Raw genomic sequence first — 22,534 nt, 5'->3', positions numbered from 1 at the left:
TATAATTTTAATTAATATTTTTAAGATGAAAAATATATTTAAATTATTTTAGATTTTTTTTAAAAATACTACTATATGATTTTAGTTATTCTATTTACTGGCCTTATCCAATTTAACTCAAGTATAATTTATTGAGATAGATTAAATTACTAAAATTGTCAACTTAATCCGTCCAACTTAATTGTATTAAATTAACAATTAAAATAAACTTAAATCCACATTTACACTATTCCTTACTCTTCACTCAACACTTACACATTATTGATGAATGATACACGTGAAGTGTCGGCGTCATCATCAAAGTAAAAGCAGAAAAAAGGGAAATTCTTAATGAGTTCTTTTGTCTAGAGTGGGCGAACGAGCAATAAAATAATTACTAACAACTACTAATTAATTTTAATTAAAATACATAATTAATTTAAAATTAAAACAAACTCCTTTTTTAAAAGTCTGTGCGAAGGAAAAGTTAAGTTTTTAACACGTACGAAGGGTTAGTTGTTAACACGTGCAAAGGACCCCGCACACGATTTTGAAGACTCACTCCCGTTTTGCCTAGCCGTATCATAAAGAATTTCCTTTCCTTCGTCTAGTGAGAGAAATTTCAGCGAAATTTTGGATGTTATGATTCTTCGATTTCCAAATTCTCTGCGCTAAGAACACGATCCTTTCGTTCTCCAAGTGAGTCTCTTCGGGGTTCGTTTAATCCTTTATCTTTAACTTTCTCCTATTTGTCCATTTAATTCAATGCAATCTTCCTAACTCCATTTTCTGACCTTAATCACTCCCATCACTCACTGTATAGGATCTCTGATTTTTGTTTATCGAGGAATTAGTGTTATTATTGTTGTTGCTATTGTTTAGATGAGATTAATTTGTGGAACTTTCATATACTGCACAGGTTCTCATTTATTGGATTGAATTCTTTTGAAATTGAAGGTGTGGTTCAGTAATTGTTAATTCCGATAATTTATTTAATCCTACTACTATGGAACACATTCCTGTGGAAGTGATCGGTAACATATTGTCTCTTCTCGGCTCTGCTCGGGATGTAGTGGTTGCTTCTGCAACTTGCAAGAAATGGAAGGAAGCATGGCGCAGTCATCTCCACAGTCTTTCTTTCAATTTTAGTGATTGGCCTCCCTATAATGACTATTCCTGTGCTAGGTTGGAAATACTCATCACTCAGACCATTTTTCAAACCAAGGCACTGCAGTTTTTGACCATTTTCATGGATGATGACCGTGAGTTCTCTGCCGCCCCCGTCATTGCTTGGCTTATGTATACTAGGGATTCCTTGCGCCAATTGCATTACAATGTAAGGACTGTCCCTTGTTTCAACATCATCGAGAAATGCAGCAGGCACAGGCTGGAGGTGCTGGCATTGGCTCGCAATTCCATCATTGGGGTTGAGCCAGGTTATTTGAAGTTTCCTTGCTTGAAGTCGCTTTCGTTGAGTTTTGTTAGCATCTCGGCGTTGGATTTGAGCCTTCTGATGTCGTCTTGTCCAAAGCTTGAAACATTGGCTATGGTTAGTCCAGATATTGCAATATCAGATTCTCAGGCTTCTGTGGAGCTTAGCAGTCTTTCTTTGAAGGATTTCCACCTTGAATTGTTTAGCTCGGATAAGTTTATATTGGAGGTGGATTTGCTCGAGAAACTTCATTTGAAAGAATGTACTTTTGAGATTTTTGAGCTGGTTGGAAAGGGGACACTGAAAGCGTTGAAAATTGATGACGTGAATGTCATGCATCTCGATATTGCGGATAGTACGGAGAACCTTGAGATTATAGATGTTTGTAACTTCACAATCATGTGGCCAAAATTTTATCACATGATCTCAAAAGCCTCAAAGTTACATAAGCTTCGGCTGTGGGGTGTTGTTTTTGATGATGAGGATGAGGTTGTTGATATAGAGACAATTTCTGTTTGCTTTCCTCTATTGACGCATTTGTCGTTAAGTTATGATTTAAGAGATGGAGTGCTTCATTATGGCTTGCAGGGTTTGTCTTGTTTGATGAATGTGGTGGTGTTAGAACTTGGATGGACTGTAATCAGTGATCTTTTCTCAGTTTGGGTAGCTGGACTTTTGGAAGGATGTCCCAATTTGAAAAAATTGGTTGTACATGGTCATGTTTCAGAGGTAAAAACACATGAAGAGTGCCAAATTCTTTCCAGATTCTCTGAATTCATTCTTCAACTGGGAAGAAAATATGGGCATGTAAAATTTGAGTTTGAATATGAGTAGTGGGTTCTGTTGCACTCATGTAACCCATCCAAATAAAAGAAGATAGAAGCATACCCCATGAGTTTCTTTTGTCCATTTCTCTGTCTTGAATCACAAGAATTCTTCAATTGTAAAGTTATAGATTCTGTGTATATGAGTGAATTTCGGTTTCCATCACAACCCCTTTCTTTCTATTGTTTATTACATTTTTGCTTGTTGAAGTAGACAGACGGAGCCTATTTGTGGTTATTTTTATGCACTTGAACATTACTGCATTGTAAATGTTTGCTGTTTGTTCTGAATCGTACTCCACGTTCTTGTTTCCTAAAATTGGAAGTTGGCAAATTATTCATAGTAGTAGTTACTAGTTATCAGCGCATCTATAGCTTCTGTTAAACAAATTAAAACGAATCATTAATCTAAAGCATGAAGATCTCTTCCTGTGTGCAAAACATTAAAACTACGTATATTTACACAGAGCGATAGAAATAAATGTCATTTTGTGAACAAACGAAGTATTTCACCTCTTGGACACCCACTGGGTTATAATAATCAGTTGTTACCACGGGTATAAAAAACACGTTTAAGCATAATTTCACCCCTTCATCGTAATAAGGTATAAAAAGAAGACAATAGAGCAAAAGTTATCCAATCATAAATGGCATGATAAGATGTTAAGTTTTATAATAATTAATTATAGTAAAACACATAATGAACAATAAATATTTATTGATTGTCGATATACTTTTATACTGAAAATATATATAAAGTAAACTAGAAAGCGAGGGTGTGATAGGCGTAAACGAGAACGTACACACACAAGTCAACGATGAAATGACATGAATATTACAAAAACTATATATATTGTACGTCTGAGAAATTAACTATGATTTGATAAGGAGAGTCATCCAAATTGGATGATCCCATTCTTCGTTGATCTTAATTTGAGAACTCTTGCAGCTTCCCCGCCCTTTAGTTTCTCTGTTTCTTCAACCAGCTATAACTTCAGTTGACTTTCTTTTTCATTTAGCCATACTAGTCACAAGAAACTCTGGTGCGTACAAAATTTCACTGGTTACCATGCCGTTTCTTCACTAAGGATAACTCATGTACCTTCTCAAAGCTCTCAGTTTATCTTTCTCTTTTACTTTCTGAGCGTTGGTTTGAACGCTAATATTGCTTAATTCTTCAAAAATCTGCTGCAAATGATCACAAAAAGGCACATTTAGATGAGGTTATAAGCTATTTGCTTCACATAAAGGGTGGTGTCTCCATTAGCCCAGATCCTATATATCACAGATTTCTACAAGCTTTGTCATGGGAAATAAAAAATCATATTAAATTGGACAGTATTAGCAATTGATTTACTGTCTCATAATGGTCATGGAATAGGAAAGGACCATGCTAAACCAAAGCTTTTGTACCCATGATGTAATTAAATTCTAACTAGAAGTTAATCAGATGACCATTAGTAAGTGATTACCTGTTGCTTTCTTCTTCTCTCGAGCTCAGCCTGAAATATGCAAGTGAGATCCTTATCAGTATAATTGAATTACCAATACCTCAATTTACGGATGAAAATTTTCAACATTCTGCATAAGCTATAACGTAATTTGGCAGTACCAGCGCCTGTCTCAGTTGGGCGTTCTCTTCTTTTAGTTGGTTTAGTTCCGCTTCTAATTCAACCGTGTATGCCTGCCAAGGAAAAAACCCTATAAGGTTCTGCAAATGAAGCTTAATACAATCCTTCCTCAAATATCCACCAAAAATTTCCAGAAAAACTCCTACTTTCAGTGCCATTTATAGTCTGAATTCTGAGCAAGTTCTCAAAGAACATGATATTCTAATGTCATTGAAAGTGAGTCTCTACTAAAAATAAACTAGTGTATGCTTGATCTACTTCCTTTCCACGTTTCTACCAGACATTATGCAGTAAGACAAATTCAGGTTACTACAATAGCATAACATACTTTTCATCACATTTCTTTCGGCCATTAATTCATTATCAAAATTATAACAAATCAACCTGAGATGCATAGACACTGCATTGAAATGATAAAAGGAGACATGCACCTGTTTTCTGGCTCTAGATCTGGCAGCTGACTCTCTATTCTTGATCATTCTCCTTTGCCTCCTCTCCACCACCTTTTCCACAGGACCATCCCCTATCCTCTTTCTACCTCTCAAACCACCCATCTCAAGCCCAAACTGCCCACAATCATTCCCTATTCCATCAGAAGAATTAGCAGGACTCACAGGTCCACCCATTCCCATCGTGGGACCCATCCCATACCCACTTCCTCCAAAGGAAACACCTTGCTGATGAAACACCGCACCACCGTCCCTCTTACCGTTTACAGCATACCCACCAGAAGCCTCCCCCACTTGGTAACCCGGTGCAACCACGTTACTCACTGCACCAATAACATTCCTTCCAACAAAAGGAGAACCCATTCCCGGCATTGCACCGTTGTTACTCGTGTAATGCTGCTGCTGCGGCTGCGGCTGCGGCTGCTGCTGGTGTTGGAGGTGGTGAGAGTGATGAGACAACTGTGGTGGTGCACATGGTTGTTCTCGAACCACCCCAGCCTTGACCAAAAAGTCCTCCAAAGTCATCTCACCGAAAGTGGGCTGGCGAGGGGCAGACTCGGTATTATCCAAAACTTCGTTGTTGTTAGTGCTGTCGTGTTGTTCTTTCTGAATCTGGGACCAAACTTCATCCACGGTTTTCCTGCATAGAGGTGCAGGGAGAGAGAGTGAGGGTTGGCGAGGGAGGCTTGGTTGTTTCCTTAGAGTTGTTGGATCTTTGTCAGTGAAGGGTTGGGAGAGAGGGAGATTGGAAGAGGTTATTATGGCTTGATTCTCTTCTGCGTTCCAGACGCTGCTGATAAACTCGTCCATGTTCATGGAACCGAAGTTTTTGCCGGTCTCGCATAGACTGTGCTGGAACTCGTCCAGTGTAAGAGAATATATGGATGTTTCTCTTCCAATGGATGATGGTGGGAACTGAGAATGGTGGTTCTTGTTCGCATCTTGTTGGAATCTTGATTCCGCCTCACCTTGGGAATTCATCTCACCCTCTTCAACCACCATCTCCTTTCCTTCTTCTTTCAAGAGACCAGACGAGAACAAAGTAACATACAAGACAAATGTAAAGTAAGATTCAGAAAATATAATACAATAAACAATGATGTACTCATTCAAAAAAATTACGCCATTTACTACCTATTTTAAATCAAATAAATTAAAATAAATTTGATTAAAGTATTATTATTTTAAATCAGTAAATGATTTTTTATTTTGTAGATATTTTAAGTTGTTAATTATAAGTTGTTAAATGAATATATTTTGTTTGATGATGAAACACCAAACCAATCCAATCATGTCTTCAAAAACTTTTATGAATATATATTACAATTCACACAACAACAAATGCATGATATGTTAACCCTCTTAAGAAAGAGTCACTTTATTTAACCACCACTTGATTAGTATTTTTTTTATTACTAAAAAATACAAAGATTTTAAAAGTTTACAAAGTTTAGAATATGTTTTTAATGCGTATTTTATATAATAGTTAATTCAGTTTCTCTAATATGATCTGACAATTGAAATGCTCCATAATCCTAAATAATTTGAATTTATATGTATATATCAAAGAAATTCATACCACCATTCATTCATATAAATTTAGACATTTAATTAGAACTTTCTAAAATTCAATTGATTAATATTCACAAGAGAAGAACACAACTAACTTTTAATATTTGTAATTAGAACTAATATGTTCAATTAATACAAGTAAATTATTTCAAGTGGGGACCATGGTAATTTTTATCACTTTTTGGTGGAACCAGATGCTTTTCACATACTTCCATTATTTAATATTATCCAAAACTAGATGATCAAGAGATAAATACCAATTCTGATTCCACATAAATTCACTTAAAAAATATACAGTATTTTATCTGCACCATCAACACCAAAAAAGAGTTGAAAATTGCACCATCAATATCTCTCTACAAAAATCAAACAATCATCAGCTTGCTTTATTAGCTACACACAGCTTACTGTAGTCATGAAAACTTCATATATATAACTTCAAAACAATATTGTTTTAGGTTTGGTTCAAAGAAGCATTTTTTTTCTCTCCAATTAATTTTTTGTTTGGGTTTCTAAGCTCCATTTTAGAATGACTTGAGGGAAAAAAATATTATATTGTTTATTTCCTTGATAAGAAATATAAAATTTTGGATCAAAACACCTATAATGTTATTGAGTAGAATACTTTCAATGTTTGGAATATTGTTCCTCCTTTGGTGAAAATGGTGGTAAGAAAATCAATACACACAGAATGGTTACTGAAAAAAAGATGAAAAAACATAAACCATAACAATCCATGGTGAATCAAGAAAAAAAAAAGTTTGATGTGATGGAAAAGAAACAAATAATCTTGCAAAATTGCATAGGGACATAGATACCTGGAAATTGAAATTTCAATTTGAGACTGATATAAGTATTGAAGAAGTTCCTTTTGTAGCAGTGCTAAAACTTTGAGATTGAAATAGATGGAGAGATTGTGTTCAAATTTATTTAGAAGAAACACTGAAACTAGCAAATAGATTCATAAAAGGCACACTACCCTGCAACTTAAGGGATAGATCTTCGTCTATATGGTTAACTCCAGCTCAGGGTACCCCACAAAAAGAGGTATTCAAAATTAATGAAAAAGATAAATGTCAAATGCTGCAATAGATACAAATATTTTTCCCAATAGGTTACATTACTCGACACGTATAGGACAGGTGTCGCACGTGTGGACTTGTGTTGTACAGCATATCTTTTCAGCTCAACACGTATTCCTTTCAATTTTTTTTATTTTGCAATATTATTTATTCACCTTTTAATTATATTATTATACTATTTTCACATTAATTATTCTTTCTCATAATTGTGTTTCATATTTTATCCCCGGCTTACTAATTCATGAAGGAGAAAAACTTTAAAATACATTCATTTTGTTTTAGGATTAAAAATTATATGCAACAATATATGTATAGCTATAAGGGACATTTTTTTTTCTTAACTAAAACATACATATAGTTTGAGGACTTTTGAATCTTTTTTGTTGCCTGTTGAAATCAAAGATTTGTTTAATAAATCTTAGTCATTTATTACTTAATTTATATTTAAAATAAAAAATGTTTTTTTTAAAGAACAAAGAAAAAAAATGTGTGTATAGTTTAGTAGGTTGGATGATTTTTATTTTAAAATTGTATTAAATAATATTGTAGTCAAACAGGACTTTTCCAGTTTTGTAATAATATAAATAACAAAATAACCATATTTTTAGTATAGTTAGAGAGTTAACCTGTTTTAATATACCTTTTAAAAAGAAACCTTCTTGACTTAAACTCTGGCAACTTTATGTTCTTGCAACCAGTATGTATCTCCTTGTTAAATTTAGAGTAAACATAAATACAAACAAATAAATCGAACAATAATTACTATAAGAGAAAATTAAAATTATTTATATTTTTTTTAATATTATATTTTAATATATCATGATTTCTATGTCAGTCCATGATAGTGTGATAATTATTTTTTTTATACTTTTAGGTTTTTTTATTTATCTCTATATAATGTATTTTTGTATTTTTTTTATGAAAAATATTAAGATCTAAACATTTATTTTTAATAAAGATGTAATTACTTTTTTTTGGATTACTTTTGTGGGAAAAATGAAGATCGAAGAAAATTGAAGGAAAACTTTTTTTTGGATTACTTTTGTGTGATAATTATGTTTTTTTTTCATAAATTTATATTCTTATCCATTTGACAAGATCAGATTCACTCAACGAGTAGACCATTCATCCAAAGAATAAAAACAATTAACTATGACACAAAAAGCACCTTCTCATCCATAGTTATTTAGTAAGAAACTGAGTTGTTGAAAAGTCAAGTTTTTGACAAAAATGGAAGAATTTTTGGTGTGAAAATGCAACAAGAGACCATAGAATATGTTCATCCAGAGCTCAAGAAAGTCTTTCCTTCATTTCATCTTTCATGTATTATATTTGGGCTCCAAATGTGTAAAAATAACTAACTTCATCGTTCATTAAGGTTAGATGAAATGTACTTTAATTTTATGTAATTTTTTATTATGCAATATACATTTGATTCTTATGTTCTTTCTTTATGCTTTCTTTATGCTTTCTGAACTTAGACAAGAATTAAGAAATTTAGTGCTGTCAAAATGAGTTGTAATCTGCGAGTTAATCCGGTTCACCACGAGTTTGAGCCGATGTTTCAAGAGAGAAAAATTATTCAAGACTCTAATATTATATGTGAAAAAGTGTTACAAAAATTATCAATATTAAAAATTTATTTGTTTGTCTTTTGTACATATTTTTTGATTACGATTGAATTGTATGAGTCAGGTTCAAATTTTTTCAGTTCGCTAATAAGTGAGTCAGGATTGGGTTGGCTCACTAAGCGACCAACCGGTGGTGAGCCGACCGGGTCGAGCCAGATTACCCGTTTTGACAGCTCTAATTTTAGACATAGACTCTAACATATTGGTTGTTCTAAATACTTATTCCTAATGCAAATCTTTGTTAAAATAATTAAGAGATTATAATTTTTACATAAAAATTTAGAACTTATCTTTCAAAAATTAAAATTTCTAAACTTATGGTGTGAATGCTTGAGTCATGCTAGAATTATATGATTTAGAGATGCTAGAATTATATTATTTAGATCATTGCATTGAATTGAATACATAAAACCCAAAACCTTTGTTCTAATCGAGTAACGTAACTTTAATTTAATGGTTTTATATATTTTTTTAATCTAATTTCATCTATTATTAAATTTGAATTGATGAATATTCATATAAATAAATATACACAGATAACTAATAACACACAAATCTCTTAAAAAAATTATACTTGAATTTTCGATTACTATATAAACTATTTGATACACTTATTATAAAATTAACAAGCTATCAATTTAATTAATTTAATGTAACTAAAATCAACACAAAAATTTATAACAATTATATGAATAAAAGATTATTTACTAATTCAATTATTGAACCTGTTTATTAGTTAATAATATAAAACATTATATACATACACATTTTGATGCTTAAATTATATATTTATATACTAAATATTCTTTCTTCTTAATAACCACATTGCAAATCAACTGAATTCAAAATTTCTATGACCAAAATTCGTGGATACCTCTAAATTCGCGGGTAATAATGTTTTTTTCCCATGAACTTTTGACGATAATTTTTTTTCTCTTAATATACTCGTAGGGAAAGTTTTCCAAGAATTTCACTTTCTGTGGGTAATTTTAGACAAATGTTTTTTTTTCTAGGGAAAGGTAACGACGTATCAGTAGATAATTCTCACCATATTATTTTGTAGAAAAATGTCTTTTTAAGGATATTTTTCATGGATTTGGCGTAATAAATTCTTACACCTATTTGTCACAAAAAGTACAAGGAAAACATGTAAATTAGAAAAATTCAATTTGCTGCACAAAATCTGCAAATGCATAACATAATTAAAATGTTTGACATTCACATTAATAAAACTAACTTACCAAAATATTTTTTTTCTATATGATTATGAATGTGTGACATTACGAATGAAAAACAAAAAAATGATATTTGTGAAGAGTATAATTTCTATGTCTCAACAGAGGAAATATTTTTGGTAAGTATCGGTTCATGTTGTCACTTTTATTTTAGTCTCAAAAGAGTAGCTTAACTGAATTATTTTCTATTCCCATTTCATAAATGTTCTAACTTAATCTAGCTATTTTTGTAGCTTGATTTTAAAAAATTAAATCAGACTTAAAGGTGTATTTAATTACTTATTAGTTAAATTCTACAATCTCTTCTAAATTTATTTGTTCAATAATTTAAATTTAACTAAACAAGTTTATACAATCTTTTTTTCAATGGAATCATTCCACCAATTTGTAAGAAAGAAAGCATCAAAGATTCAAATTTCATCTATAATATTACTATATCATTCTTAAAAAAAAAATCTAATAGTTCTTTTGTTATCTACTCTGATTTTGTTCATTGTATATTTATCAACACTACCACATGATTGAGTGTATATTAGAGTATGTAGGACTTAAATTTTATTTTAAGATTTATATTTTAACTAAATAAATAAAAAGTTTATAACTAAAAACGGTGCAGTTAAGTGAAATAATTGTTATATAAAAGTTAACACAGACGTATAGTTGAATGACAAAACAAAAGTTATACAATGAATACATTCTCTCAAAAACAAGGGTTAGAATTGAAATTTTATAAATTATCCAAACAAACAACACTACTGGGCATTTAAAAGTGACTTAACAATGGTATCACTGATACCATCAAGATGAGGGAACAAATGGCCAGCACCTTGAAGTTCATGATATTGAATCCATGGAAGCTTTTGTGCAATGTATCTTTGCACTTTAACAGGCACTATCAAATCTTCATCTCCTTGCCAAATATGAACCAAACCCTCTTTATTTGGAAATGGATTTTCCAGATCCAAAGGACTAAATTCCCAGCTACCAAATGCAACAATTAGATCTCTGTGGACACTTTCATGTTCTCCCTGCTGTCTTACCTCACCCTGAAAGTGCAAGCAACACAAACAGATTATTAAGATAATCAAGTTCTAACTTTACGCATAACATTCATCCAAAAACATCAAAATCTATTGGAATGAGTCAAATCACAGCAAATATGAAGTGTGAAGTTAGATGAGTTTCAGTGCATAAGCAAGATACCACATGATTCTTTCTATCTATCCTCTTAGGCAAAAGTTCTTTGTCTTGAAGGGAAAGAAGATCTAAACTGTCAGCAATTAAAGAAGAAGATGGAAACCATGTTTGAGTGTTCCACCAGTAAGTTAGCCAAGGAATGTAGTGAACAACACGAAGTGTCCACTGGTCTTGTAGTTTTTGTCGGTAAAAGACTTCATTTGTTAAGTTTCTAGGAAGACCAGTCCACCAGTAGTTCAGCACTGGGGCTATCAGCACTGCACCTGCCAACCTGTCACCATTGAAATTTTGTTTCATTGTGACAAAGAATACAGATAAAGAAAATGGCTCATAGATTCATACAACTTATTTCAAGAAATTTGATGTCCTCGTGTAGTTTCTGCAGACAATTCTTTAAGTACTACACACTTACACAGAAATGAGAGTCTTAAGTATTGCATAATTTGGTATGACAAGCACAATTACCCCATTCATTTTGATGTCATAGACAAGCATAATCACCCCACCAATTTCCCAAACCTGAGCATTTTACACTTGTGAAGTTAACATTAATATTCATTCAAAGTTTGTTTGGACCGCCTGGACCAACAGATTCTGCATAATAAGTGCAGATGAACAAAGATCTTGTATCACTGAAAGAACTAAAATGCAAGTTCAACCAAAGGGACATAAACATTTACATGCCAACAAAAGAAAAAACAACCAAAGAATGTTCTGTTTGAGGCCAACAGAGTTACCTCAAACCTGAATACATCATACCTGTGAGGGATGTACTTAAGGCACCTCCAAACAACCTGACCCCCAAGAGAGAAACCTATTATGTAGAATTTGGATCCTAGTCCCAATTTATCAGCAAGTTCTTCTATATCTAGTGCCAGGCTCTTCACTGTTTGGCTTGGATGAGGATCACTCTCCCCATACCCTGGTCTGTCAAATGATACAATGTAGACCCCTAAATCATCAGCAACATCCTGAAAAACCCCATCACAAATTCAGATAATACATCGACAAACATAGCATAGAATGTAATGAAACCAAACAAACAAAAATAAACAAATAATTACAGGTGATAAGGTTTTTGCAACATAGGCATCATGCCTGCAAGCATCAAAACCATGAACAAAGATGATTTTGTGATTGGCTACATCTTTTGGAACACCATGCTCTTTGTATGCTAAATTTCGTCCATCTCTTAGCTTGATTCTGGGTGCTGTTATAGGGGGGCCACTAGGAGAACCACACAACTTTGGGGGAGGAGGTTGAATTGCCTGATAACCCCATGCTACGACCACAATGAACAACACAGCGAACACTGTTCTCAAAATTCCTGGGATAATGCAAAATTGCTTTAAAAAATAAAAATAGTTTTTCAAAATAAAGATAAGAATATGAATTTAGTACTGTGACGGTAGCAAAACAAAAAAAGTGAGGAAGTCCCATCAAATGAATATGATATGATAATAAATCACAAAGAACAAGGGGATGGCAGAGGAATATGCCAAATGCAGTTCAGTCGAAGAATGCACATGATGATGCTCATTTTATTCAACAAGATGAAAAACAAAAGTGGGACCTGAAGGGAAGTGAATTGAAGTGGTTTTGTTTTGGTTCGAGGAATGAGCACGGGTTGATGCTGCAGAAAATTTTCTGTTCACTCCACTCCCCATTTCTTCCTCTTTCTCAGACAACGACAACACCGACACAACTTTTCATCTTCAGACAGACACAGAGATCAACTTACTAGGATAAGGGAAGCGTTTGGTGCTAATTTAACATCTCCAAACTACGGAATCAAATCCTCTATACTCATAATATTCACGGTCTTCAAATTTCCTCCATTCCAAACATGCCTTTGGTATTTTGATGCATTAAATCTAAGATGAGATAATGTACTCGTGATGTTGATTAGAAAAACAACAATTCATAATTGTATTAAAATGAAATAAATCTAAAGATTATTCTAATCTCAATCGATACATAAGAAAAAGTCTGAATTACTAATTTTTAACTGTTAATTGTTGTTTGCGTTTTCATTCTTTAAAGAACATTTTTTTTTCTTTCATAAAGTACGTTCTTCTTATTTTAGAAGAATACAATTTCTTAAGCATTCAACTGTATTAAATTGCGGTTTAAGGATTAAGAAAAATTGATTTTCTCATTTATATTATATTTATTTATTGGCATGTTTTTATTTCCTTTTTTATATTTTATATTTTTATGTTGTTGTTGTCTTTTATCTGGATATAGTCAAAATAATAGATATATCATTTTTAAAAAGGAAAATAAATAAAAACTATTAATGAAAAAAATATAAATTAAAAATACAGATGATGCTTGAAAGTTTAATTAAAGTGATCATATTTAACGAGATTTGTAATTGATATGGCGGCCTTATTATATGTTTATTAATTTAGATTTATTAAAGATTATAAAGAGGAATGATTGAATAATAAATAAAATTTACATAATATTTTACTTTATAAGAAATTAAAACTAATAAAAATAAGTTGAAAAACTGTATAATAAAATATATTGATTATCTTATTATTATTTTTTTATGGGTCAACATATCATTAGTGATGAAAAACATTTTAATGATAATTATTCTTTGGCTTAAATACTTACTTCGTCCTCAGGTTAAGAGGTGAATTTCTGTTTAGTATCTGGTTTTAAAAATGAAGACATTGGGTTCCTATGTTATAAAAAATGTATGAATAAAGTTATGTCCGTTAAGTTGACAGCAACGACGTTAAGTTCATGCTGATGTGACCATACTTTTTCTCTTCTCTCTTCTGCTTTTCAGCTTTTTCTCTCTCTCTTGTTCAGTTTTTTCTTTGATGATTTGTTGAACTTATACTTTTCATAACATAAGGATCCAATGTCTTCGTTTTAAAACCGGGTACTAAACAGAAATTTATCTCTTAACATGGGACAAAATAAACATTTAAACCTTATTTTTTCTATCAGAAATGGCATAATATTTAAAAGGATATTACATTGCCCTCAATAAAAGTATATAATAAGGATGTTTATTATTTTGTGAAAAAATATATATTAATAGTTTTTACTGTCATTCAACTAGTATTTATCTATACATAATAAGATACTAGTATACTAGTTACTTTAAAAAAACATTGACCTGCTCTAGTTAAAAACAAACTTTTTGCCATGGTGGTAACAGCAATTAAGAAAAAAATTAAATAAAAAATATTTAATATTTTTCCTATACATGTTAAAAGCATAATAAATGAAAATAATTTTAATATCTTAAAAGCATAATATTTAATATACATGTTAATAACATATTTTTCAAGTAATTATAGGAAGAGTTACTTTTAGCTTTTTAATTCCCATAAATTTATTATTATTTTTTTTTTTAGTTTTCATTTCGGTATCTTTGCCTCCCAATTGTTAAAAGTATCATCCTATGAAGAGCTTATGTGTCTAAAAATAATTCAAGTGATCATTTTAATGATATTTACTAAAATGTAGCATAATGACTTCTTAAATTTTTTTCAAACATTTAAGAACAACAATATTTTAAGGTACGATACTCAGATGAAGAAATATTTAATGGGTACAAATTTAGTCAAAATTATCCTTAACTTTTGAATTACTTGTGTATATATTTTCAATATAATCGATTATGCATCAATTACTTTCAATTATAAAAAAAAAACTTAAAAAAAAACAAAATGGACTATTGCTTTGGAAAGAAACAATAAATATATATATATATATATATATATATATATATATATATATATATATATATATATATATAACTCTATTTTGGAATGAATGAAATAATTATTTTTCTAATATAAGTTTAAGGACAATAAATAATAATTTCTAATTTTGGAGGAATGAAACCTCGTATTATTTTTACAGGGATAAAAAAACAATTTGTATATATGAAAATTTAAAAATATAAGGCAATTGTTAATTATTGTATCAATTTGCCTTTGTTATATTTAAATTTGAGATGCATATTAAAATTGAATAGAGATTTCCGTTTCTTGATGATATAATGGTTAAATAATGGATTTTAAAATATAAAATAGGTAATCTATATGTTTTCTTACGGTTTAATTGCTTTCTTTGTCCCCACTTTGGTTGAATTGTGTCAAATTCATCCTCATTTTTTAAAAAGTTTCATTGTCGTCCTCACGTGGTGTAAAAGTGTCAATTGAATCCAAACATAGAAAAAATTTGTGTCAATGTAGTCATCTCCGTTAAATACACACTAACGATGTTAAGTGGCTGATTATTTGGCACTAGAGAATTAAAACGTGGCAAATGAGTCACAGTTTCCCCTTTCCTCCCCAAATTCATCTCCTCTTCTCCAACACAAAACAGAAACCCCCACTTTCTCTTATTCTTCTTACTCACTCGACAACCACGCACAAAACTCAAATCTCCCTTTCCCAGCCGAGACCGGCCACCGCGTCATCTCCGCGCACACTGCCGCCTCCGCCAGACCGGCCGCTGCGTGTCGCCGTCCAAGTCGTCGCCAACTCATTCCCCCTTCCTCTTCGCGCGCGGGAAGAACTCGCCTTGCACCCTGCAACCGCCACTACCTCCACCGAAGTCGGCCGCCGCGAGCCTCCGAGGCCGCCAAGGGCCACTCTGTCCGATCTCCTCTTCTGTCATAGCCTCCGCGCCCAGTCGCCACCTTTCGGACCACGAACCAGGGTCGTGCCGGCGATGGAACCCGCTGCCCTCGCCGGAGCCCGCTTCCTCACCGGCGCCGTCACTCTCCTTTTCTCATTCCCTTTTTTCATTTATTGATTAGTTTGGTGTTTCGACTTCTGAGATTAAGAACGATAGATGTGTGTTGTGTCCGAAACAGTGGTGGCCCCTTTTTTTTTTTGAATTAATCTGATGAATGTTGTATCATAGAAACGTTGAGGGAATGGGCTAATCTGATAGGTTGTGTTACAGGCTGAGGATGACAAAATTTTTGGTGCTTGGTGTTGAAGTCAATGAACATGAGGATGTTGAACTAATGATGCAGTTTGAAATGTCAATTTGTCACCCTTGTTTTAATGTGTTGGATATAGCAGAGGATAAAATGGCTTATTCCAAAGGACAAGCTTTGAGTGTATTGGCATGGAATCTGTGATTTGGTCTGTTTATTCGGTTTGATACAGGTGAATGATGATCTTGCATAGCTGCGGCCGAAATTGTTACTCAGGTTGAGGGAGATCTTGTTAGATAGAAAAAGGTTTTTCACCAAACGCGTTCTGCTTTCAAAAGCCGCAATTGCGATTTTTCACCCTTCCTCAACTCAGAAACACTCTATCTCAAATATCTCAAATACCGTAATTAGTTTTCGTTCACAAATACCCTAAATGAATTCTGATTTTAATTTCCCCAATTCAATAACCTATTTCATTGACACGTCATTACCACTACTGTGACTTATTTGCCACGTTTTAATTCTCTAGTGCCAAATAATCAGCCACTTAACACCGTTAGTGTGTATTTAACGGAGATGACTACATTGACACAAATTTTTTCTATGTTTGGATTCAATTGACACTTTTACACCACGTGAGGACGACAATGAAACTTTTTTAAAAATGAAGATGAATTTGACACAATTCAACCAAACTGGGGACAAAGGAAGCAATTAAACATTTTCTTACATATGGTTTGAAAACCTATAAATATTTATCAATATAAAAATGAAGTATTCACTTAACTATCTTATATTCATTGTTATTATCACTTCTTTTACTCTCATTCGAATGTGTAAGAGAGAATATTCTGCAATTTGGACTTTCTTTCCTTCTTCAACAACCCAATTATAACTTATTCTCATGGATTTTACATTAGTATCTCTTTTTTCAATTATTATTCAACTAAGTTCATCGGTTTTCGTCTATATACAACTAAAAAATTAACTCAACTTCACCTTAAATAAAAAGTGGTAGTGTCGAAAACCTAATATGTTTTCTTTATATTATATAATTATATAAGAGTATTAGTGTATCATTTAAGAATTTATTCAATAAATTTTTTATATCTTTCTAAAATAATTCTAAATTAGACACAAGTATTATAATGAAAGAATTGTGAAATAATGTTTTTTTAATTCATCATATATATTGTCGACCAAACTTACATTAATTTAAATAAATGTTAAAATAAAAAATATTAATACAATTAAGTTGATATTAAATCACTCTTATTAAAATTTAATATATATTATAAATAATTAATCATATTTTTATTAAAATTTATTATTTGTTCTAAATTTAAATTTAAATGTCAAATAAAATATTGTTAAAAAAGAAAATTACGTCTATTATTTTTTAAATTTGATGATGAAATTGTAGGAGAGACAGGAACGAATTAAAGTTTAGAAAGTGCATAAATGATTTTCCTTTTTCTATAAGACGTAATTCTAGTTATGAGTGATACTTTTAGCCTGATGTAAAATCATTCTAACATTGTAATGATTCCTATTGCATAAAGGTAGATTCAGAGGTAGCAGATATTCGTAGCATTACAATCTATTTCGGGACAAAACCCTCTTCATCGTTTTCATCTGATAAAAACTGCTAGGTGACAAACCTTCCCTGTCTAATTTCTCTTTTTTATATTCATGATCCATCATTTCAGTAAGATTCCAAATTTTTTTTTGTCGTGCTCGATCATTTCTCTGAAAAATAACAAGTTTTTTCAATGAATATTGTTGGGATTATTAAACTATTTATTGTAACATTTAAGATTATATATTAGCAGTAGTAGAAGAAAAGTGCATTAAGCAATAAAAGATGTCAAGCAGTATATGATTACTTAATGTGGGGGTACTGTGTTTATCAAGAGCAATGAGTTATCCCATATGTTTACCTTTCCAATCAATTATCCTACACCAATAGTTAGATCATGGCATACTGATTTCTATTTTAAAGTCCAAAGGGTTATCTAATGTTCTCAACTCCCCATAATTAATTTAAAAGGCAAAGGGACAAATACTACTGTTTAACATACGGATCAATCCGGCTCATTATGAGTTTAAGTTAAGTTGAGTTTAAAAAACATATAATTTTTTTATATGATTTAGTTTTCAACCCAGCTCACTTAGAATCCGACTTACTGGATTAAATCTATGGTAAGGTGACTTGACTCACCAACCCACCTAATTTAATTTAATTATTTATTATTTTTTGTTTCAATATTATTAGTTAGCATTTTTTTATTATATAGTAGATGGTGATAAAGAATGAAATATTTCCAGAGAGAAAAATATTATAAATTTATGTATTCAAAAGTCTAATATTAAAAATGAACAAGTGATATAAAAATTATTAATATTAAAAACTTATTTATTTGTCTTTTTTAATTTTGAATTCTCTTTAGAGTTTAACATCATTTTAATCTGACATTTATTAGATTTGAATTAAAAAAAAAGTTGTCATTTTTTTATTTTAAAAAAAACTTATAATTAAATAACTAAGTGAGTCAACCTATTTAAATTCGTAGTGGATCAGACTGGGTTTGAATGTTCAGCTCACTGATAAATAAATCGGGTTGGATGACTCACTAAGTTACTAATCCGTGATGAGCCGGCTAAGTTACAAATCCGTAATGAGTCGGCCGGGTTGAGCCGAATTACTTATTTTAACAGCTTTAGGGACAAACAATTTTTCTATTCGAACTTTGATCATTACATTTAATCAAATAACATGTTTAAAAGATTTTAATGATACTTAAAACACAATTTTGATAATAATTTTAAGGTTTTCATTTTGGTACATGTGTTTGTTCAGTTCATCTTTCAATTTTTTTAATATTAATTTATCCTGTTTTATAAAAATTGATGTAACTTGATTTTGATTCGTAAAAATTAATGTAATTTGGTTTTAATTTATGAAAAATTGATATAATTTTACCTTTTTAGTTAAATTTTTTTTAAAGAATCAATATTTCTAAACATTGATACTAAGATTACATTAATTATATCAACAAAATAAATTATTTTTATTAATAATTTCAATTTTGATTAAATATTTTTGATTCATTTCAAGAAATTACATCGATTTACATCCAAATTTCTAAAAAAAACAAAATTACATCAATTTTTCAGAAATCAAGATTAAATTATATTAATTTTGAGATTAAAAAAGTAAAACAATGGAACTTTTTGTACGTTGTAAAATTGGATTTCATTATTTTGATGCCTGTTTATACATGGATTTAGTTAATGTTGTTGTATCATGATTCTGGCGTGAAGCTAAAACCGTGGGTTGGAACTGCCATAGTTTAAGATTTATGATTAACACATTTTCATTGAGTTACTAAATTAGATGCAATGTCTATTTTTTCAATTGTTCCATTTAGCTATTTTAATTTTAGGGTTAAATATGTTTTTCGTCCCTTAAGTATCACACGATTTTGGTTTTAGTCCATACTCGAAACTTTGATGGTTTTTAGGCGTTAAGTTTTAGTATATGTGGCAAACAGCGATGTCCAACTGCGCTCTACACTCTCTGCCACGTTGCTGGCCAATAACAATCTGACACTCACGTGGTCATTCTCGTTCTTCCTCCCTCACCTGACGACGGCGAAGATCTAGGTTTTCGCTACAGTGCTTCCCCGTCTCTATCTCTCTCCAAGAACTCTGCTAAGTCCACTACAACTCTCATATCGCCATCTCCTGCCGCGGTCCGATTCTGCTAAGTTCACTACTTGTATGATATGTTCACAGCAAGTAGATTCTGAAGCATTCCAAGCTCCATTGGTATCTCTCCACTTAGTTCATTGAATTCCAGTTTCAGGATTTTTAGCTTGTTTATCTTTGACATGGACTTCGGAATTGAGCCAGTCAAGTTATTGTGAGACAAACTCCTGCATAAAAGTAGAACAAATTAGTATCTTCCAGAAAAGACGTGCACCAAAACTAAAACTTGGGCTTCAGAAATAGGATGCTTATAGCAAGTAAAGAGAGCTGCAATTCCCAATCTCTTCTAGAATATTCCCTTGCAATGAATTTCCATCTAGTTGGAGGACAGCTAAATTGCCTGAGTCGCATATATCTGCTGGAACGGAACCACGCAAGCCACTGTTTCGAATATCCAAAACTACTAGATTCTGAAGGAGGCCAAATTCTGGAGGCATCTGTGATTGAAGATCATTCCAAGACAAATTCAAATAGCTTAGTTTTGAAAGAAGACCAGTTTCTGCAGGGATATTCCCGTGGAGATGGTTATCTGAAAGATCCAAGCTGGTTAGAGTTTCCAAGAGCCTGCTAGATCTTGTTGGAATTGAGCCACTCAATTCATTACGGGACAAGTCTATTTCCTCCAATCCTAGGCCAAACAAACCCTCTGGAATACTGCCATTGAAACCATTGCCTCTGAGATGGATCGCCATCGCCTTTTTGTGTTTAGAACTCCAAATATTGAAGATCTTACTCGAGTGTCTGATAGGATGCTAACAGTGGGGCTGTGGAATCCTCCAATAAACTCTACAAACAACCTATACAAAAAAAAACTGCAAACAACAGTGAAGTCAGTTAATGATGGATGGGATAAATGTGGAGTGGAATGGGAAGAATCGGACAACGGTAGGAGATGGCGAGATGGCGATCTGAGAGTTGTAGTGGACTTAGCAGAGTTCCTGGAGAGAGATAGAGGCGGGGAAGCACTGTAGCGAAAACCTAGATCTTCGTCGTCGTCAGGTGAGGGAGGAAGAACGAGAATGGCCACGTGAGTGTCAGATTGTTATTGGCCAGCAACGTGGCAGAGAGTGCAGAGCGCAGTTGGGTATCGCCGTTTGCCACATATACTAAAACTTAACGCCGTCTATTTTTAAGGACTAATACTAATAGTTTCAAAACTATGAAGATTAAAAACCATCAAAGTTTCGAATAGAGACTAAAACCAAAATCGTGTGATACTTAAGGGACGAAAAATATATTTAACCCTTAATTTTAAACTGAAGTTACACTTGTTTTTGACCGTTATGTTTTTTCCAATTTTATGTTCATAATAGCGGTTCTTATGCAGTAAGCTTGAAAATTTTTTGTAAATGAATTAAAAATATTATTTTAGATTTGATTTAATATAAATATTGAATATATTTACCGACAGAAAATCTCCCACATATTTATGTTTATCGAAAATTATCACAGAAATGTTGTTGTTGATAATTACCAAATTTCTTTTACTATTTGCCAGTAAAACATTTTACCGATAGATTATTGATAGTTCATTTTTCTGCTGAAAATTTCCTTTTATCAACGAAATATTGTTATTATCAACAAATTTTCACTATCGTTAACTTTTTGTCTTAGTTTTCATAAAAAAAATTATAGTTAGAGAAATTGATATAATTAGATAATTTATGTTAGTACTGTGTAACAACGCTAAAGAAAATATCACATGTTAATTTATTATTATTATTTTTTATTTTTTTGAAATTTTTTCCACTTATCTCTTGAAAGTTTATCATATGATACTGACAATGTAAATTTAGTTCTTACATTTATTTGTTTTATTCTTAATTTTTGTTAAAATAAAACAATATTCGATCAAATTTATTTTTTTATAAATCTTATGATGCTATTTTTATTAAAACTAACACTTTTGTTAAGTATTTTTTAAAATACTTTTAATCTAACTTTAACTATATATAAGTGGATTTCATTTAAATAAATTACTTTTAAACAAATCTTTATTAAGGTGAAATTAATCATTTCATTTCAATTTTGGTTAAAATAGATTGAGTAAATAAAAACTATTAAATTTATTAATATAGTTAAAAATTATATATAAAACTTTATATATATAATTATTAATTAAAAGATTTTAGATAAATAAAAATTTATTTTAATTAATAAAAATATCTCTAAAAAGGTTAGAGTTAGTTTAAATATAATTCAAAAAATATTTAATAAAAATATAAATTTTAATAAAAGTATAAATTTTAATAAAAATATAAACTTAAAATTTATAAAATAAAATTGTTTAAAAGAGAAGATAATGTTCAATTTTAATAAAGATTGAAACTAAATTAAATATAAAAAAGTATAAGTACTAAATTGAGACTTTGCCAAGTCGCAATAACAATGTTACGTGATATAATTTTAAAATGACACATAGAAAACAAATTAAAAAATAAAAAATTCATAAAAATTATAAATTAAAAAGTGACATTATATTTAACATTGTTTTATACAATATTAACATTGCAGAATTTTTTTATAAATTAGAACTAAATTGAAATTAAAAGAAATTAAAAAATCAACTTGATATTTTTGAAAAAGCTTTGATCAAAAGAATAATTAAATCTTAATTTTTTTTATAGTGATATCTGTATTTCATGAGTATCAAATTATCTTCCTTTGACATGGATACGGTAATTTGTTGCAATAATTCCTAAATAATTCATTGTGTCATAAACTTTTTTCACTAATGACATACAGGCACATTTTAATCAGGATTAGTTTCATCACAATATGTCATTAATCATATTTATAGAAACCAACAT

General features: G+C 31.1%; 3 protein-coding genes across 8 annotated transcripts; 1 reads left to right on the top strand and 2 right to left on the bottom strand.

Annotated features, from left to right (window-relative positions):
* Positions 1 to 532: 532 nt before the first annotated feature.
* Positions 533 to 2,408, top strand: LOC108328020 (F-box/LRR-repeat protein At1g67190). Of its 3 annotated transcripts, none has more exons than XM_017561787.2 (2): positions 533 to 678; positions 899 to 2,408. In XM_017561787.2, the coding sequence occupies exon 2, from the start codon at positions 986 to 988 to the stop codon at positions 2,243 to 2,245; it is 1,260 nt and encodes a 419-aa protein (XP_017417276.1). In that variant the 5' UTR covers positions 533 to 678; positions 899 to 985; the 3' UTR covers positions 2,246 to 2,408. The 3 variants fall into 3 exon arrangements, with proteins under 3 accessions (XP_017417276.1, XP_017417278.1, XP_017417277.1); XM_017561789.2 differs by having other exon boundaries at positions 538 to 678; positions 937 to 2,408; XM_017561788.2 differs by having other exon boundaries at positions 538 to 693.
* A 528-nt stretch (positions 2,409 to 2,936) lies between these two features.
* LOC108326948 (protein ABSCISIC ACID-INSENSITIVE 5) lies at positions 2,937 to 6,936 on the bottom strand. Of its 4 annotated transcripts, none has more exons than XM_017560582.2 (5): positions 6,706 to 6,936; positions 4,298 to 5,328; positions 3,848 to 3,919; positions 3,708 to 3,737; positions 2,937 to 3,423 (listed from the first exon to the last, which is right to left on the bottom strand). In XM_017560582.2, the coding sequence occupies exons 2-5, from the start codon at positions 5,315 to 5,317 to the stop codon at positions 3,319 to 3,321; spliced, it is 1,227 nt and encodes a 408-aa protein (XP_017416071.1). In that variant the 5' UTR covers positions 5,318 to 5,328; positions 6,706 to 6,936; the 3' UTR covers positions 2,937 to 3,318. The 4 variants fall into 4 exon arrangements, with proteins under 4 accessions (XP_017416071.1, XP_017416070.1, XP_017416072.1 ...); XM_017560581.2 differs by having other exon boundaries at positions 4,298 to 5,331; positions 6,706 to 6,935; XM_017560583.2 differs by having other exon boundaries at positions 2,937 to 3,420; positions 4,298 to 5,331; positions 6,706 to 6,935.
* Positions 6,937 to 10,451: 3,515 nt separating this feature from the next.
* On the bottom strand, positions 10,452 to 12,882 carry LOC108327886 (uncharacterized). The gene is made up of 5 exons (XM_017561612.2): positions 12,606 to 12,882; positions 12,097 to 12,359; positions 11,792 to 12,003; positions 11,039 to 11,303; positions 10,452 to 10,881 (listed from the first exon to the last, which is right to left on the bottom strand). Exons 1-5 carry the CDS (start codon positions 12,697 to 12,699, stop codon positions 10,588 to 10,590), a joined length of 1,128 nt encoding a protein of 375 aa, XP_017417101.1. The 5' UTR covers positions 12,700 to 12,882; the 3' UTR covers positions 10,452 to 10,587.
* Between the last annotated feature and the right edge of the window lie 9,652 nt (positions 12,883 to 22,534).

Source organism: Vigna angularis, chromosome 2 (assembly GCF_016808095.1).
Source record: "Vigna angularis cultivar LongXiaoDou No.4 chromosome 2, ASM1680809v1, whole genome shotgun sequence".
Lineage (NCBI taxonomy): Eukaryota > Viridiplantae > Streptophyta > Magnoliopsida > Fabales > Fabaceae > Vigna > Vigna angularis.
Note: the sequence above shows the minus strand (reverse complement) of the source record. Positions and strands in the feature narration are given on the sequence as shown.

Bases quoted from the DNA above. Each gene is read 5' to 3' on its own strand.
- LOC108326948 (XM_017560582.2), bottom strand. From the start codon at position 5,317: ATGGTGGTTGAAGAGGGTGAGATGAATTCCCAAGGTGAGGCGGAATCA. The intron at 3,920-4,297 runs GTGCATGTCTCC...TTTCCTTGGCAG, and splicing joins GATCTAGAGCCAGAAAACAG to GCATACACGGTTGAATTAGA. The intron at 3,424-3,707 runs GTAATCACTTAC...GATCATTTGCAG, and splicing joins AGAGAAGAAGAAAGCAACAG to CAGATTTTTGAAGAATTAAG.
- LOC108327886 (XM_017561612.2), bottom strand. From the start codon at position 12,699: ATGGGGAGTGGAGTGAACAGAAAATTTTCTGCAGCATCAACCCGTGCT. The intron at 12,360-12,605 runs GTCCCACTTTTG...GCATTATCCCAG, and splicing joins TTCAATTCACTTCCCTTCAG to GAATTTTGAGAACAGTGTTC. The intron at 12,004-12,096 runs GTAATTATTTGT...GGGGTTTTTCAG, and splicing joins TTGCAAAAACCTTATCACCT to GATGTTGCTGATGATTTAGG.
- LOC108328020 (XM_017561787.2), top strand. From the start codon at position 986: ATGGAACACATTCCTGTGGAAGTGATCGGTAACATATTGTCTCTTCTC.